The following is an 18,778-nucleotide window of genomic DNA, read 5'->3' on the forward strand; positions in this document are numbered from 1 at the left end:
TGCTATTATGAGGTCAAATTCTGGGTATAAATAAGTTTAAGAATTGGGGACTAGCTTGGGCAGTTCACAGCAAGAATCTGGGCCCTACCTTCAAGGGCTTGAGGCCCTCTCCATTCGAGGCTTTGAGGCTACAAATACCCTAGACTCGAGGGAACTGAGTTTTGGGCTGGCCTATTACCTTGAGCATATTTGTTAGTTTCTCTGTAAAAGTACTTGGAAACTACCATTTTCAACATCTCTTATAGGACTATGTGGTCCTTCTATAGGTGTAGTGCCCTGCCTAGTTCATTTGTAAACTTTGTGTGGTTTCTGGTGGGATAACATACTTAAGTGACTGTCCCTGCAGTCCAGTAGAGGCTACTTGCTGACCTTCAGTTCAGTCTTTCAATTCTCTGAAGTGCTTGGCAGCCAAGTCCAGGGGTGGAGCCTGGATCAGGCACTATGGGGAGGGCTTGCCTAAAGTGACCACTTACAGCCCTAGTCCTCAACTTGGATACCTGCCTGGAAGTTGGCTGACCTGTATCCAGTGACCTTGTAGGGCTCAAGAGCCCAGAGCATTCTCCTACCCCAAGGCCTTTCCCCCTATTTGTTCCTCTCCGTTGCTTCTACCCCGCCCCTTATGGCCCTAAACTTCCTGGGCCGGAACTGTTAAGCTTTTTCCTGCAACAGTTGAGGGTGTGGGTAGCTTTTGACCTTAAGAGAGGGAAAAATGGAGCCCAGGAGGGCAGCGCCTGGGCTACTCAGCCAGGCCTCTTTAGTGGGCACGGGGTCAGTCGCTGAGCTGGTATACCATCTAGCGGGGGCTCTGGGCACTGAGCTACAGGAACTGGCACGCCGTTTCGGACCCGATGCGGCAGCTGGGCTGGTGCCACTAGTAGTGCGGGCGCTGGAGCTCTTGGAAAAGGCCGCCGTGGGGCCGGCTCCAGACTGGGTGAGTTACCGACTCCTCCTTTTACCCACCCGGGAGCCGGCAGGCCTAACCCTGAGACCCCTGGCTCCCTCAACTGCAGGTGTCCACACAGCAGGCTGAAGTGGAACTGCGGCGGCTGCGTGAGGAGAACCAGCGCCTCCGCCAGGAGCTAGGCTCCGAGCCGCAGGGTGAGTGCAAGCCCTGCTGGAGTAGAGCGAGCTGGGGACAGCCGGGGCCTGCGCACCCCAGAGACCGGTGGTGCTAAAAACACCCCTTCCTCAGAGGAGCGCGCGCTGCTCCGACAGCTCAAGGAGGTGACAGACAGACAGCGGGATGAGCTTCGGGCACACAACCGAGATCTGCTGCGCCGAAGCCAGGAGACCGAAGCGGTGAGGGCGGGGCCGGACAGGAGCACAGAGTTGGGTGGGGCCGCTGCGGCCTTCGGAGTCCCGCCCCCTAACTCTCTCGCTCCACTCCCAGCTGCAGGAACAGCTGCAGCGCCTCCTGCTGGTCAACTCTGAGCTGAGGCACAAGCTGGCCGCAGTGCAGACCCAATTGAGGGCGGCGCGGGACCGGGAGAGAGAGCGCCAGACAGCTCGGGATCGTTCCCAACAGCTGGCCAAAGAACAGAGCTTGGAGCCCGATGCGGCAACCCCAGATGACCCGGTGAGAGCCGGAGCGGAGTCAAAATACATCCCAGAGCTCACAGCATTCAGCAGTTGGTGACCCAGCCTGGGTATGCCCAGCCTGGGTGTGCCATGCGGTATAGAAAGTATCCAGGAAGTCGGAAGGCAGCAACAGCAGTTGTCTGCTAACTATGTAGCAGCAACCTTGTCCCCTAAGTTTTCCTGGCAGACACTTCCTCTAACATTATTGCGAACGCTGGGACTTAGGAGAGAGCTAAGAGAGACTGCTCTCGGGCTGGAGCACCCGACTGCTCTTCCAGAGGTCCTGAGTTCAATTCCCAGCAACCACATGGTGGCTCACAACCATCTGTAAGGAGACCCGATGCCCTCTTCTGGTGTGTCTGAAGACAGCTACAGTGTACTTATATATAATAAATGAATAAATAAATCTTTAAAAAAAAAAAAAAAGAGAGACTGCTCTCTGACTATTCCTGTCCTTGCACAGGTGGATGCTCAGAAGCAGTCAGGGAACCCTCCAGAGGCTGTCCAGTGTGGATTCAGCAGGGAAGAGGTTGAGCAGATCCTTCAGGAGCGGAATGAGCTCAAAGCCAATGTATTCTTGCTCAAGGAGGAGTTGGCATATTTCCAGCGGTGAGGAACAAGCCTGTTCCTGGTCACCCCACCTTATTCTTCGGACCATTTATAGATCAGCAGTGACAATTGCCAGTGTCTTGCTCAGGCAACTGGGAAGAAGTAACTTCCATAGTCCTTGCCTTTCTGGAACCTCATTCAAACAGGGCAGCACCAGGGGTCACCGAGCTGAAGCATCAAGCTTTATCCTTAGGAGGGGCCATCTAAGCTCAGTTCAGAGGTGTTGGCAGTGTAGAGCTTTCACGTGTTTCCCGGGGAAACAGTGAGCAGAGCTCAGGTGCTTGATTGACACCTCCTGTTGGAGTTCCCACTTTCTTCTCTTCCCTCTTCTCTAGAGAGATGCTCACAGACCACCGAGTCCCTGGGCTTCTGCTTGAAGCCATGAAAGTGGCAGTCAAAAAACAGAGGAGAAAGATCAAGGCCAAGATGTTGGGGACACCTGAAGAAGCAGAGAGCAGGTAAGATCCTGCCTCCGGGCCCATCGAACGAGCCCCTTGGCCTGCTGCAGTTCTGCTGTGCCCAGTGATGCAACTTAGGCGTGCCCTGCACCTCACTAAGCCTGCTGTCCAGCTGCCGTGCTGTCCTCTGGAACCCACTGCTCCCACTTGCCCTGTGCATCGTGCTGAAGAAACTATCGATGCTGCTTCTCCAGGCTCAGGTGTCCTTCCTTGGCTGGATCTCTTTACTAAAGGAAGCTGTGCAGCCTTGTGAGGGACGAGTGTCTGCCAGGCTATAAAATGTCCTTTATGTCCCTCAGTGTCCCCTCTCCAGTCCTAAGGCCTCTGTAATCGCTCCATCCTCCCCCGATGCTCCTGAAAGTCCTTCAGGAGGCTCCACATAAGTTGGACTCGTTGCATCCCTTAAGCCCTGATATACAGCCCTTGCATTTCTTTATCCTAGTGATGATGAGGATGGCTCGTGGCTCCTGCTCTCTAATGACAAGGAAGATGTTCCCCTAGTTCCTGGGTCCAGAATCCAGAATTTGTATGTTGGAGGAGGGGACTAGAGGAGGGTGAAGGAGGGGCCTGCCTTGCTCTTCTCCACTCTTCCTTTCCACTCCACTGCCTTTCACGCTGTTCTAAGATCTGTCTTCCCGAGTTGGGGATTTAGCTCAGCGGTAGAGCGCTTGCCTAGCGAGCGCGCAAGGCCCTGGGTTTGGTCCCCAGCCCCAAAAAAAAGAAAAAAAAAAAGATCTGTCTTCCCTCCTGCTTCTCTGCCCTACATGCCTTCATTTCCCTATGACCTGTGCTGTCCTCTTTCCTCCAAACCCCCTTCTCCACCTTTCTTGACCCTCAGCCTGCATCCTTGACATCTCAGTGTACCTCTCTTGGCTTTCCTTCCAGCTTTGGCTTATGGTATCAGGGGGAAACTGAGGCCCCTGAAGCTGAGACCAGCAACACAGCTCCCAGCAGGACACAGGAAGGAGAAGGGGCCCCACCGCAACCCTACCTGCAACCTGTGGACAACCTTCCCGCCCCCAGCTCCTGACTAGTCCTCTGCTCTCGGTGAACATCTTGGTCTGAGGGCTTCAGCTATGCAGGAGGCTTAACTCTGGGTTCCAGCTAACTGTGCATGGATGTGTGACTTCAAATGAGGATGAGCCCTGCAACCCCCCATACCTGTACTAGGCATGATGGGACTTCAGCCTGTCTCCCTTTCTTGACATCTCTGTACCACACTTAAGAGCCAGAGATAGGGGGCTGGAGAGATGGCTCAGTGGTTAAGAGCACTGACTGTTCTTCCAGAGGTCCTGAATTCAAATCCCAGCAAACACATGGTGGCTCACAACCATCTGTAATGGGATCCAATGCCCTGTTCTGACAGCTACAGTGTACTTACATATAATAAATAAATCTTTAAAAAAAATAGAGAGAGAGAGAGAGAGCCATAGGTAAAGGTATCTCTGAGCTCTGCTTTTCCCCATTGTGTGACAGAGGGCTGCCTGCCTGCTTCCCTGGGGCTTAGGCAGGTGACCAGTGCAATAAATACCCATAATACCCCTGAAAATGCTCTTGTTCTGTCTGTCGGTGGTCCATGTTACCTCCCAATCCTGCCAGGAGCAGAGGCATGGTGATGTTTCATTCGAAGGTCACCTCTGCCCCTCACTGAGGATGAAGAACACCTCCTTATTTGGGGGTTATGGCTCCTACCCCCAGCCCATCCCTTTGCCTGTCTTCAAGGTTTAGGGAACCTGAAACTTCAGTCTTTTGGCTTCCTCCTGGCTAAATTCACTCAGTTTTCACCATTAGCTCTATTTTCCCTTTCATTTCTGTGTGTTAAGCTGCCTGCCCTCTCAGGGAGGTGCCTTATGGCAGCCCGCCCTCTATCCTGGCTTCCTCAGGAAAAGCCTTGGGAGGAAGTAGGGAGGGGGTTGGGAGCTGTGGGACCAGATCAAACCAGGCCCTCCTACTATGCTGACCGCCATGGGACTAGGGCTGGTGTTCTCACTGTTGCTGTTCTGGACTCGGGAGATCCAGGGATCCACGCTAGATCCAGCTGGTCAGCACGTCTGTATAGGCAGCAGGTGGGTCTTGTGGGAGTCCGACTGATGTGGTGGCTGACTAGTGTTGCGTCATTTTGGAAAATAAAGAGGTGGGTGGGAAGCCATGAGCCTCAAGGAAGGGAACTTTGAGAGGCCATCATGCAGATGGTAGGAAGGTCAGGGAAGGGAAAAAGAAGGGTTGCGGGGATGGACACCGTGACTTGTGGCCTGTGACACTGGGCTAAATTTCCTAAGGAGAGCTGGGGAAGATCCCACATCTCAGCCAGCATCGGTGACCCATGCTATGGGGCCCTGGTGCCCCATTTCTACCCCACAGCCCCTCTGAGCTCCAGTGTTGTTCGGGCTGGAGGCAGAAGGACCAAGAATGCACCATCCGTGAGTAGCCAGGACAGTCCCCTAGCCAAGGAAAAGGAAGGATGTGACCCAGTGGCAACCTTTCTACTCTATGTCCCCTCCTAAGCTCTGGAAGCAGTGTCCACCCTGTGACACATTACCCCTCTCCAGCACTAAGGATGGCTTTGAAGGGAGCAGAACCCCAGGAGTGGGTGAAAGGCCCAGGGGTGCCCCTTACTTTTTGTCCCCAGTCCTTTCAAGCCTGGGTGGGGTGTCTTTCAGCCATCTGTGAGGGGCCTGATGCCTGCAAGAAAGATGAGGTGTGTGTGAAGCCGGGCCTCTGTCGATGTAAACCTGGATTCTTCGGAGCCCATTGCAGCTCCCGTGAGTTTTCACAACTGGGTGAAGTTTCTGGGCAGAACTGGGTAAGGGGCAGGAAGCAGGCAAAGCAAGTAGAGAGGTGAACATTGGGGTTGGGGATTTAGCTCAGTGGTAGAGCGCTTGCCTAGCAAGCGCAAGGCCCTGGGTTCGATCCCCAGCTCTGAAAAAAAAAGAAAGAAAAAAGAAAAGAGAGGTGAACATAGAGTGGGTAAGGTCAGAATTCCCCAAGCTCTGCTTAGGAAATGGGCTCAGAAGTGAGAAATGATCCTGGAAATGGCCCTGGGCTATCGGGCACCTTCCCTTTTAACTTCTCAGTAAAGATTAATAAAGAGACGCCGAGGGGTGGACCTGTGATTCTCCAACTATACCTCATACTTGAATGGTGGGTAAAAGAAGGTGCCTAGAACTAGGCTCTCAAGGGGCAAGTGGCAGGTACCAAGAATCCCTGGACTGGAAGGGGACATATGTACTTTCCTACCACCCTGGTAGGCATCTTCTACCTAAAATTCAGATGCTGGTGATAGCCAAGGACAGGGGGACACCTTAGCAGAGAGAGGGAAGGGACATGAGTGACATCCCATCCACCTGTGAGCCTGGCCTGTCAAACTCAAGATCTGTGTTCTGGAATGTGAAATGGAGGCTAAGCCAAGACTAAGGGTTTTGTCATCTGAATCTGGGGCCGGAAGTGAGCTGAGTCCCAGGAGGAGAGGCTGCCAGATGTTCTCAGGGTCTGTCCTTGGCTCTTGAAGATCAAACTAGTATCCTCTTACTTGAGGAAGGGTCAGGGCAAGGACCTGTGCCCAGCCCTGAACCCGATTATCTCCCATTACTAACCTCACAGGCTGTCCAGGCCAGTACTGGGGCCCCGACTGTCGTGAGACCTGCCCTTGCCATCCACGTGGCCAGTGCGAACCAGCCACGGGTGTGTGCCAGTGCCAACCCAACTACTGGGGCAAGCTCTGTGAGTTCCCCTGCACCTGCGGCCCCCACGGAAAATGTGACCCAAAGACGGGCTTGTGCCACTGCGACCCCGGCTGGTGGTCACCTACGTGTCGTCGCCCCTGCCAATGCAACCCATTAGCGCGCTGTGACCAGGTCACTGGAGCCTGCATATGCCCGACGGGCTGGTGGGGCCACCGCTGCAGCTTCAGTTGCAACTGCCATACCTCGCCCTGCCTTCAGGACTCCGGCCGTTGCACCTGCCTGCAGGGCTGGTGGGGTCCAGAGTGTAGTCGCAGGTGCCAGTGTGTGCGAGGACAATGCAGCGTTACTTCCGGCCACTGCTCCTGCCCTCCTGGCTTCCAAGGAGCCCTCTGTGAGCTGCCTTGCAAGCCCGGCCGCTATGGAGCGCAGTGCAAAGAAAGGTGAGCCAGCAACAGGGTAAGGGGTGGGCAAGAAACTAAACAGGTGTACAGAGGGAGGTCGCAGGCAATCTCCAAAATATATACAAGGCAAGGATGAAAGAAACACAGAACACGTCCATGCATCTAGGTCTACTTATGCCTTCTTTTCTCAGCCCATTAATGTTAAAAAGTACAAACCACTGGCTGGAGAGAGAGCCCAGTAGTTAAGACTTCATCGTGCTGCTCTTTCAGAGGCCCTGAGTGGTGTTCTCAGGACACACATCTGTTGCCCTGTGCTGACCAGTAAGTGCACACACACACACGCACGCACGCACGCACACACACACACACAAACGTATTTTTTTTTCTGAGCACAGTGGTATATGCCTTTAATCCAAGCTCTGGTGAGCAGAAGCAGGTTGATCTCTGCATGTTTGGGGCCAGCCTGGTTTATGTAGTTCTAGGACATCCAGAACTACATAGTGAAACTCCGTCTCAAAAAAAAAAAGTGTGTATGTGTGTGTGTGTGTATGTATGTATGTATGCATGTGTGTACATGTATGTGTATGTATTTTGTATATGTCTGTCTGTGTGTGTATGTATGTGTGTACAAGTATGTGTATGTATTGTGTATATGTCTGTCTGTCTGTGTGTATGTATGTGTATGTGTATATATGTATGTGTGTATGTATGTATGTGTATATGTATATGTGAATGTATGTATTATGTATGTGTATATGTGTGTATGTGTGTGTGTGTAATCCTAGCACTCAGTAGCAAGAGGATTCCCTGTGAGGTTGCAAGTTCCTAGCCTGGTTTACATAACAAGTTCAAGTCAGCCAGCACTATATAAGTGAGACTCAAAAAGACTAACACAAATCGATGTCCAGCCTGTTGGGGCTGGGTAAGCCTCTCAGGCAAGTCTGAGGCTAGCCTGGGCTACATGAAGACACTGTTGATGATGCCCCTCCCCCTCACATAGTAGCAATAAGCTTCATTTAGAACAAAGAATGGGTCTGGGGATGCGGCCCAGTAGTAGAAAGCTGGCCTGGCATGCACTAAGTCCTAGGTTCAGTTTCCAATACCAGAAAAGTCAGAAGCAAAATAGAGAGCAAGATATTATATCCCATACTCCATAGTGAGTATTTGAAACAACATGAATCCAAATGTAAGGAGAAAACACAAACTCAGCCTTTCCTAAGAACGAGTAGGAATGTACTACAGTCTTTTTCTTTGTTTTCTTCCTTCCTTCCTCTCTCTTGTTTGGTTTGGTTTGGTTTTGGTGTGAGTTCCAATCTGTTGTGGCTTAGACTGACCTCAAACTCCTGATCCTCCTTCCTCCACCTCCCAAGACCTTGACCACAGCAGCCAGCTCCCCGACCCTTTTTCTTTCATATTTTTGGGACATGGTCTCACTCTGTAGCTCAGACAGGCCTGGGACTCACTATATAACCCAGCCAGTCTTCCCTCCTCTGCTTCCTGAGTGCTAGGACTTCAGGTCCAAACCACCACTTCCAGCTTGTAATAAACACCACACACAGACACAGACACAGACACACAGACACAGACACACACACACACACACACACACACACACACACACGCCTCCAATGCTGGTCAGAATCAGACAAAATGATTTTTTTTTTCTTTTCTTTTTTTCGGAGCTGGGGACCGAACCCAGGGCCTTGCGCTTTCTAGGCAAGCGCTCTACCACTGAGCTAAATCCCCAACCCCCAAAATGATTTTTTTTAAGACAATGTCTTTTCTGGGTATCTCAGGCCACTATTCACTTTGCAGAGGTCTTTCTGCCTCTGCCTCGGAAGTGCTGGAATTGTGAACATGGGCCACCACACCCAGCTCAGCTATACTGAGTTTATGATCACTCTTTCTCCTTGATAATGGATCCCAGATGATTAAGTATCAGCAGAGAGGAATCAAATTCCCATTAGCATCACTGGGAAATTATGATAGACTTAATCCTGAAACTACCATGATGAAATAATTTCTATTTTTCTTTATCTTTTCATTTATGTATTTTTTAATAATTTTCTTTAGATCCTTCTTTTTATTTTACACACGTGAGTTTTTTGCCAGCATGTATGTATGTGCACTGAATGCCTGCAGAGTCCAGAGGAGGACACTAGGTCCCCTAGAGTTAGAGTTATATATAGCTGTAGTCAGCGTGTGGGTACTGGAAACTGAACCCCATACCAACAGTGGTTCTCAACCTTACTAAAGCTCCCACCCTTTCATACAGTTCCTCATGTTGTGGTGATCCTCCCAACCATAAAATTATCATCATTGCTACTTCATAACTGTAATTTTGCTACCATTATGAATTGTGATATAAATAGCTGATGTGCAGTATATCTGCTATGTGACCCTCGTAAGAGGATGTCAATGTCCTTAGAGGGGTTGTGACCCACAGGCTGAGAACCACTGTTGGTTCAGTAATCGTTCCTAACTATTGAGTCATCTCTCTAGCACCTATGTATTGCTTTTTGAGACAAGATCTCACTATACAGGTTGACTTCAGACTCAGAGACCTGAGCTCTTCTGCCTCTGCCTCTGCCCTGCTGTATGATTTTTCTGGTGCTGGAATTAAAGGCAGCATTATTTGTCTTTTACAAAGACAGAATCCTGGATGGCTGGAGAGGTGGCTCAGCAGTGAAGAGGACTGACTGCTCTTGCAGAGATCCAGGGTTCGATTCTCAGCACGCACACTTGATGGCTTGAAATCATCTGTAACTCCAGTTTCAGGAGAGCTGAAACTCTCTTCTGGCTTCCATGGTCACAAGGCACTCAAGTGGTGTACAGACATACATGCAAGCAAAATACACATACACGTTAATAAAAAGAAAAAGAAAGAAAGGGTTTCTACTGGCTCTGAAAGCTGTAATGTACCATGCGTGTGTTCAAGAAGAATGAATCTGTAGGCTTTTTCATTATAGTTAAACTAATATACCCTTAGAAATTAAATAAAAAAGCAAAGAGTCTCTGTATGTTACCCAGGCTAATCTCAAACTCCTGTGCTTAAGTGACTCTCCTCTCAGCAGCCTCCTAAGCGGTTCTTATGTGACATGTGTCTCTGCCCGCAGCCACTCTGTCCTAACCAGCCACTCTGTCCTAACCTCAGAGATTGTGTGGTATGGGAACAGCCGAGAAAGGACAGCTCGGGGGAGGGTGGGGTGGGGAGGAGGGAGGGCTGGAGGGCGGGGAGGCTGAGTGGGAGGGAAGTGAGGGGTGGGAGGGAACTTGGCTGCTCTGGCTCAGCTGGTGGCTCACAGCATCCTTTGTGAGCCCAGGGAAGGATGAGTCACAGAGCAGGGAGTCAGGAGTGAGCTAGAGGGGCTGGGGATTTAGCTCAGTGGTAGAGCGCTTACCTAGGAAGCGCAAGGCCCTGGGTTCGGTCCCCAGCTCCGAAAAAAAGAACCAAAAAAAAAAAAAAAAACTTTCCAGTGCACAACACGGAGAAACTGAGGCTACAGCCTGCGTGGTACATCTGGGACCCGGATTTTTCCAGTGCCTGTAGGCCTGACCATGTGGGCAGTTCACAGGCAGTAAAGTATGGCACTCGGTCTGACCCCAGTGCTCCCATGATCCCTTTCTCTGCCAGCTGTGGCCACTGTGAGCCGAATGCCACGTGCTCTCCAGTCACCGGCAACTGTGAGTCCTGCAAGCCGGGCTGGAACGGAACTCAGTGCAAGCAGCCATGTCCTCCAGGCACCTTTGGTGAGAGGTGCACTGGGAAGTGCCCCCGCTGCCGACTTGAAGAGCCCTGTCAAGTGGAAACTGGGCACTGCCAGCGCTGCGACCCTGGTTGGCTGGGGCACAGGTGAAGGGCTTCCTTGCTCTGAACACATTTTCTCCTTGACCCCTCCTTTCAGCTGTTCTTTCTGGGAGACCACCACTTGCATAAAATTCAGTTCACACAGCTCAGGAACTGCCTCCTGGCGGGGCTGAGGGGAAGCAGAAGTTCTGAGGGGGCTCTGGGAAGGGTGTTCGTCTAGCTGCCTCCTCCTTAGTCCTTTCCTTCTCTCTCAGAGACCTGTAGTTTGTCACCCACTTGGGTTTGGCTCTAGCTTCAAGGCCATGTATACTTGAGCTTTGCTGCAGGGGAATGGCCGTTTTGGGACCCCATGCCCAGGAAGACATAGGAGAGGTTACAGGACTTCCTGCCCTCCCAATTCTGAGTCCTGCTTCCCTCATGTAACCTCAGGTGTGAGAAACCTTGTCCCCTTGGTACCTTTGGGAAGGGCTGCAGCTCTACCTGCCCTGCCTGTGTTCAGGGGACTTGCAATGCGGTGACTGGGGAATGTGTCTGCAGTGCTGGCTACTGGGGGACCAGGTAAGAACTAGGCCTTGGGGACACGGCATTATGGGAGATGAGGTCAGACCTCTGTGTAATGTTTCTTAAATTCCCCCCACTGAGCCTCTCCACTTCCCAGAAACCCTCTTTCCCACCCGGTCATAAAGATGTTAGTTCTCCTGTGTGGGGTGGGTTAATCTAAAAGGACTAAAAAAAAAAATAGGGGTTGGGGATTTAGCTCAGTGGTAGAGCGCTTGCCTAGCAAGCACAAGGCCCTGGGTTCGGTCCCCAGCTCCGAAAAGAAAAAAAAAAAAAAAAAAAAGAAGAAGAAGAAAAATAAATAAATTAAAAAAATAAAAAAGGTAGAAAAAGTTAAAATAATTTTTAAAGGAAAATAAAAATATCTGGAGGAAAAGAAAAAGGAGTTAGTGCCTCATTCGGATGAGGGCTTGCTTAGGGGTGGGACCCAGATCCCACTGTCGCTCCTCTAGTTCTTCAGGTGCCAAGCAGTCAGCAACTCCAGGCGGGTATCCTTCTGAAGGACAACACACAGGGTCCAGTGGAGAGGACCTGTTTTACAAAGAAAGGGATGGAGGTCCAGGGAGTGAGGAGCAGGGCTGGTCTCGATGCAAGGCATCTTGTTTCTCCCACATTAAGTCTGAGGGATAAGGGCTATCACCCAAAGCCTCTAGAGTGAAGCACTCTCAACATCTTAGGGCCATTTGGGATGTGGCTTAGAAGGGCCTCCTGGCAGGACCTGGGGACGGTATCCAGAACTCTACTTTGCTATCCTTCTGTGGTGCCTTCAGCCTGCCTTTCCTATTATGTACCCCTAGCTGCAATAGTTCCTGCCCTTCTGGCTTCCACGGAAACAACTGTTCTATGCCCTGCCAATGCCCAGAGGGGCTCTGCCACCCTGAGTCTGGGGCCTGCCAGCTGGGTAAGTGGAGGGAGCATGGGAACATTTGATCATTTCCATGGGCTACAGGAGTCTCAGCAGCAGGGAAGGATTGGGCACACTCCAGAGACAGGATCCTCAAAGGCCCTGAATGTGTGACCATCTCCCATGTTCCTAGGCCCACATGGTAAAAATGCCCTCATTGTGGGCATCCTGGTACCTCTGCTGCTGCTCCTCATGGGCATTATCTGCTGTGTCTACTGCTGCTCAGCTTCCCGACTGGACCCCAAGGACAGGTAAACTCCGGTCCTTACGCACGTTCCTTTGGGGTGGGGAAGGACTGAACTTGTCACTCTAGGTAGAGTTGCCTGGTACAGACCAAAGCCTGGAACTACCTGTCTTGCCAACAAGGACGTGTCTGAGTCACATGAGCAGGAGTACTGCGTGGCAGGGGACTCGGAGCCTAACCTGCAGCAGAAGGCTGAGCTCATGACGGCGCTGCAAGAGCTGGGACAGAGGAGAACCCATACAGCTCAGAGAGAAGGGAAGAGACTAGATTTCAAACGGTCAAGAAAGAGAGGGACAGAGAAGTCGGAGCCATGCTTTTGCAGAGAGCACAGCCTGAAGGGTAGATTATGGAGGAAGGACCGTGTGAGGCCCAAGAGAATGTGTTCGTCTTCGTATCTCTTGGTCCCTTGGACACACCACATCGTGGAAGTCTAGAACAGGGAATGTGGTGGTGAGACGGTTGGTTTCTTCAGTTTACAAAGATGCTGAGGTACGTGGGTTCTCAGAGGCCCTGCCTGGCTTTTTGGACTCTACCCAGGGCTCTTTCTCCTCCATCATGCTAGGAGTGAGAGCCATGGCTTGCTCGTACCAAGCAAATGCTCTACCTCGGAACTCACCCTCAGCCTTGTTGGTTTGCTTGCTTTCTGATAAAATACCTCACTAGGTAGCTCAGGCTGTCATGAACTGGACGTCCTCACGCCTCAGCCACGCGCATGCTAGGAGTCTGGGAGTATGCCACCATACTAGACCCTGGTCCTTGACTTTGTCCTCTGTGCTGCAGGCATTCATAATGAGGATATAGCCTAGAGGTGGGGGCAGCCCACTCCTACCCTCCAGAAGAAGAGGACTTATCCTCTGACAAACTGTCACTCCAGTTTGGAGATGGAGTAGAGTGAGTGGTGAAGAGTGGGCTTCCGCTAGGATGATATTCCTAAGACGTACATTTGTGAGAAACCATTGCAGGTATCTAGTCCTAGTACTCGGTTCTGGGCCGTGCCAAACCTGTCAGATTTACAACGGAGGCCAGGAAAAGTGAAATCAGCGCCGACATGGCTACTCAGCCCCGCCTGGCTCTAGAGCAGTGGTTCTTAACTTTCCTACGGCCGTGTGACCCTTTGACACAGTTCCTCCTGTTATGGTGACCGCCTCCCCCCACCCCCAGCATAGAATTATTGCCATTCACAACTGTAATTTTGCTACGGTTATGAATCACAATGTAAACATTTTTGGAGATGGAAGTTTGCAGAAGGGATCGCGGCCTGTGGTAGAGCTATGTTGCCTTCTGGGGGTTTAGATTTTGGACTCCGTGGTTTGGATTTTATTCTGTCATCCATGTGCAGTGCCGCTGAAGCAGATGTTGTCACGTGACAGGCCCTGCCAGTCTGACATGGGTTCCTTGGGCCTTGTGCACTGATCGCCCGCTCTTTGCCTCCCTCTCAGGCCTGAGAGAAATGGAGCTGCCTTTTTCAGGATGAAGCAGCAGGTGTGGGGGGCCCTCACCAGCCTGGGCTCGGCACTGCCCTGTGGCTCCCTCAGTAACTACAAGCTACCTTGGGTGACAGGTAAGTGGCACCGGGGGTCAGGGTCAGGAGTCGAGGGCTAAGATGGGACAAGGCTTCCCATCAAGGCCTACGTCTGACCCGGAACCCCTGCAGTTTCTCACCATGATCCAGAGGTTCCCTTCAACCACAGTTTCATCGAGCCACCCTCTGCTGGCTGGGCCTCTGACGACTCTTTCTCGTCTGATCCCGACTCTGGAGAAGAGGACGAAGCTCACGCCTACTTCATGCCACCTCGAGAAGGTAGCCCCAGACTGCCCACTCATCCCAGGAAGCCCTGCCCCCCACGACCACCACGGTGGCACCTTCTGTGTTCCTTTGACAGATGTCTGTGCTTGTTCTCTACCACTTGCTGTTTCTGGCTCTGAGAATGAGTTCAGAACAAAGGAACATCCTGTCCTCACTAAGCTTGTATCGAACAGTAAAAAGAATAATGTCATGCCGGGTACAGTGGCACACGCCTTTAATCCTGGCATTTGGGAGGCCCAGGCAGGTGGATCTTTGTGAGTTTGAGTTTGAGGCCAGCTTGGTCTACATCGTGAGCTCCAGGGAGCCAGGAGTGCTCCCTGCAAAGAGGCTCTGTCTCAAGATAGATAGATAGATAAATAGATAGATAGATAGATAGATAGATAGATAGATAGACAGACAGACAGACAGGTAGGTAGGTAGATAGGTAGACAGGTAGGTAGATAGATAGATAGACAGACAGGTAGGTAGGTAGATAGGTAGATAGGTAGGTAGATAGGTAGACAGGTAGGTAGATAGATAGACAGACAGACAGGTAGGTAGGTAGATAGGTAGATAGGTAGGTAGATAGATAGGTAGGTAGATAGATAGATATAAAAAGAGATGTCACCTGACAATAGAGGACAGAATGGGTCATCATTGCTAAAATTCCTTCCCAGGGGGAGACATAAGCAACCTCTACCCCTTCTCCTAAAACTAAGGTCCCAACAACAAACCAAGACACGATGCTATCAAAGCTCATTCTGGGGACTGGTGAGTTTATTGGGTTTCATACAGAGCACAGGAGAAGGGTTATTTACAGGATACAGTTGGTCCTCCCTGCAATATCTATAAAGCCTTATCTATAAAGGCCATATCTAGAAAGCCTTTTCCCATAGGGATGTGGACTTACCCAGTCACGTGCTAGAGCCCTCCTCTCCCATATGTTCTGCAGCTGACATATTCTAGCCCTCTCCAGAGGCCTCATGCCATTAAGGTACAGCTGCATCCAAAGGGTGATAGGGAAGGCTGGAGGCTCGAGTAAGTGTCTCTTACCCCATCCCTCCATGAGGGCATGTAAGCAGTCAGCAAATCCAGCTGGGATAATCTTTTTTTTTTTTTTTTTTTTTTTTTGGTTCTTTTTTTCGGAGCTAGGGACCGAACCCAGGGCCTTGCGCTTCCTAGGTAAGCGCTCTACCACTGAGCTAAATCCCCAGCCCCGGATAATCTTTTTCCAAGAGCACAGGACAGCACTCCAACATGGCAGTTGCTTGGCTCAGAGGACGGCCACAACTGTCATGCTTTAGTGGGGGCATGCAAACAGAAGGAGAGACTCTGAAGCTACCTGTGCTGCGGGTAGCTGGGGTTAAGGAATGTACCTGTTGGCAATAGCTATGTTGAGCTGAGTCGGTAGGAACTGGCCAAGGGAAAATTAGGCAGCAGTGATGGTGTTTTGGATAAATGGAACCATGTGCAGTGGTTCAAGTCAAGGAGGGGTAGAGAGAAAAGAGTAAAGGAGAGGTGTCTACTACACCATCCTCTCCCCACCTCATTCTTTCCTGTCTCTGGGAAGATTCCGCACCCCCGTAGAATGGATTAGAGCAGCGTACCCAGCTGAAGTTCTTCTGTTTTCTCCCTTGGCAGAGACAGTCCCTATGACCCAAGAAGAATCACCAGCAGCCAGCCTTCCTGGAGGCCCCTTCCCTCCCCCTGAGGACGCCTCCACACCATTCCCCATCCCACGCACCTCCAGCCTGGCTCGGGCCAAGAGGCCATCCGTCTCCTTTGCTGAAGGCACTAAGTTTGCACCACAAAATGGCCGAAGCTCTGGGGATCTCTCCAGCCCCATACGAAAACCCAAGAGACTCTCCAGAGGTGCTCAGCCACGTCCTGAAGGGCAAGAGGCTGAGGAGTCTACAGGCCCAGAGCAAGAAAACCCAGAAGAGGATGTTCCTACAGCCACAAGCTCTGGAGATGCTGCCACTAGTCACGGCCAACTTCCACCTGGTAGCCGGACAGTGACCGAATGTGTGGAAACCACCGATGGAGGCATCCAGGAGAGCTCAGGGTCTGTGGCCACTATCTATATGCTGGCAGGGACACCCCAGAAACCTGAGGGCCCTGTCTGGTCTGTCTTTCGTCGTTTGGGAAACTACCAGAAAGATCAGGCGGCGCCCAAGGTAAAGAGTGCCATCCCTAAGCCTTTGCGCCGATCTCTGGGTCGGAACCAGGCCAGCTCCGGGCTGTCCCAGAGCTCTGGCTCAGCTCCAGGTGCTGTGCTCTCCGGGGCCATGGAGTCCACCGCAGTTAAGCCAGAGGAAGCATCCAGAGGTCTGGGAGATGGCATTGAGAGCTTAGGGACAGTCCAGGAGCCAGTCGTTGGAAGCAGTTCCCCGGAGCAGGGTTCCCAGAAGCAGGCTGAAGAACAGGAACAGGAGGAGCCCCTGTATGAGAATGTTGTGCCCATGCTGCAGCATTGAGGACCTTGAGTTTGGTGAGTGGGAAGAGTGTGGCTGGGGATACAGGATGCAGTGAGAGCAGGGTGCTGAAGCTGATGTGGACCAGATTGGGCTTTGTGCCGGAAAATGATGCCAAAGCTGAGACAGACTAGACAGAAACTCTGCCCTGGAAGAGGCAAGGGTTAGAGGCCAGCTGGCTGTGGGTCTGGCCCTGGCTGTGTCCCCAGGTGGGACTAGAAGGCCTGAGCGGAGACCCTGTGTAACAGGGTCAGAGGAAGGAGGAGACGGCTACAGGGCTTTTCCTCCGTTGTCCTGGATTCCATCCCAAGACTATTCATCACTTCAAAACATTTTTTTCTTCTGAAATGGAAAACAACCTAGATGTTTGATGATAAAGTTTGATTAAACAAATATTTCTTTTAGAAACTTTATAATTTATTTATTTGGGGGAGGTATGTACCACGACCTGCATTTGGTGGTCAGTGGCCAATTCTCTGTGGTTCCTTCCTGTCAGTTTGGGGCTGGAACTGGGCCTGTGACCTAAGTGCGTCTAACCACTGAGCCATTTCACTAACCATCCTCTTTTGAGACAGGGTCTCTCTTACAGCCCAAGCTGGTCTCAGACATGCTCTGTGACTGAGAATGCCCTTGAGTTTATGATCCTCAAGTGCTGGCCTGTACAACCTGAGTTGTCTGTTTTTTGTTTTTGTTTTTGTTTTTTTTTTAAAGATTTATTTGTGTATTATATATAAGTACACTGTACACACCAGAAGAGGGCATCAGATCCCATTACAGATGGGTGTGAGCCACCATGTGGTTGCTGGGAATTGAACTCAGGACCTCTGGAAGAACAGGCAGTGCTCTTAACCTCTGAGCCATTTCTCCAGCCCCTAGTTGTCTGTTTTTATAGGGCTTCATGCATGGTTAGGCAAGCTACCAGCTGAGTTACACATCAGCTCAGCGAGCAGCTATTTCTTACAGTTGATCTCTACACAATGGCTAGATATGTTATTCAAAAATATTTGCTAGGTGGATCTGGAGAGATGGCTCAGTGGGTGAGAGCACTGACTGCTCCTCCAGAGGAGCTGGGCTTGGTCCCCAGCCACCACATGGTGGCTCACAGCTCGTTGAGGAAATCAGGCACGAAGCCACTTACAGAACACTCATGCATGCAAAACAAACATACATATGAAATACGTTTAAAGGTTTAAGAACTTGGTATGTGCAGATATAAAGTCACTAACAGGGTGGGGGAGCACAGCGCAGTTCCCGCCATTCATTGCTGTTTCCTTTGATGCTGAAGATGGGTGGGCCCAGGCTCTCACTCCTACTTGGCATCTGCTCTTCTGTCTACCACACCACTCACCCCCACTTCTCTTTACATTTTTTTCCTGAATTTTTTTTTTTTTTTTTTTTTTTTTGGTAATGCCAGGCTGTGGTGGGTGCACGCCTTTGATATTCTAACACTTGGGAGGCAGGAGCAGGAAGATCTCTTGAGTTTGAGGCCAGCCTGGTGGACAGAGCAAGTTCCAGGACAGCCAGGGCTACACAGAGAAACATGTCTCAAAAAAACCAACCAGGGTTGGGGATTTAGCTCAGTGGTAGAGCGCTTGCCTAGGAAGCGCAAGGCACTGGGTTCGGTCCCCAGCTCCAGAAAAAAAAAAAAGAACCAAAAAACAAAAAAACAAAAAACAAAAAACAAAAACAAACCAACCAACCAACCAACCAACCAACCAACCAACCAACCAACCAACCAACCAAACAAGATCATTTGCTGCTTTTGAGGAGGTCCAGATTTGCTTCCCATCTTGGCAACTCAGCCAGTTAACTCTAGTTCCAGGTGACCTGGTGCCCTCTTCTGGCCTTCATGGGTAATGCATACTGTGGTGCATATTACGTACATTTAGTCAAAACACTTGGAAACTTTAAAAAAGATATCTTCTTACTATGCTCATATTAAGGTGGAGGTTCTTTTCAGACCTTTATTTTTTTTCCCCGGAGCTGGGGACCGAACCCAGGGCCTTGTGCTTCCTAGGCAAGCGCTCTACCATTGAGCTAAATCCCCAACCTTTTCAGACCTTTAAAGTGGTCGCATATTTTTCTACACAGTATCTGATTATATTAAATCTTTGGTTTTTGAAAGTCTTGTTCTGTTGCTTAGGCTGACCTGGATCTCAGTCCACATCCAAGGCAGCCCTGGAACACAAGGCAATCCACCTGTTCTGTTCCCCTGGGTGTTGGGATTAGAGGTATGAGCCACCAGACTTGGCTTACACCTTTAATCCCAGCACTT

General features: G+C 50.8%; 2 protein-coding genes across 3 annotated transcripts; both read left to right on the forward strand.

Moving 5' to 3' along the window:
* Positions 1–413: 413 nt before the first annotated feature.
* Positions 414–4,194, forward strand: Rilp (Rab interacting lysosomal protein). Of its 2 annotated transcripts, NM_001105811.1 has the most exons (8): positions 655–931; positions 1,011–1,098; positions 1,193–1,299; positions 1,391–1,576; positions 2,042–2,187; positions 2,523–2,645; positions 3,088–3,171; positions 3,531–3,813. In NM_001105811.1, the coding sequence occupies exons 1-8, from the start codon at positions 710–712 to the stop codon at positions 3,673–3,675; spliced, it is 1,101 nt and encodes a 366-aa protein (NP_001099281.1). In that variant the 5' UTR covers positions 655–709; the 3' UTR covers positions 3,676–3,813. The 2 variants fall into 2 exon arrangements, with proteins under 2 accessions (XP_063124748.1, NP_001099281.1); XM_063268678.1 differs by lacking the exon at positions 3,088–3,171 and having other exon boundaries at positions 414–931; positions 3,531–4,194.
* A 397-nt stretch (positions 4,195–4,591) lies between these two features.
* Positions 4,592–16,893, forward strand: Scarf1 (scavenger receptor class F, member 1). Its single transcript, NM_001107022.1, has 11 exons — positions 4,592–4,711; positions 5,007–5,065; positions 5,306–5,407; positions 6,246–6,768; positions 10,364–10,582; positions 10,967–11,095; positions 11,893–11,996; positions 12,133–12,250; positions 13,683–13,804; positions 13,898–14,044; positions 15,671–16,893. The coding sequence occupies exons 1-11, from the start codon at positions 4,599–4,601 to the stop codon at positions 16,504–16,506; spliced, it is 2,472 nt and encodes an 823-aa protein (NP_001100492.1). The 5' UTR covers positions 4,592–4,598; the 3' UTR covers positions 16,507–16,893.
* The last annotated feature ends 1,885 nt before the right edge of the window (positions 16,894–18,778 follow it).

The sequence above is a fragment of the Rattus norvegicus genome, chromosome 10 (assembly GCF_036323735.1).
Source record: "Rattus norvegicus strain BN/NHsdMcwi chromosome 10, GRCr8, whole genome shotgun sequence".
Taxonomy (NCBI): Eukaryota; Metazoa; Chordata; class Mammalia; order Rodentia; family Muridae; genus Rattus; species Rattus norvegicus.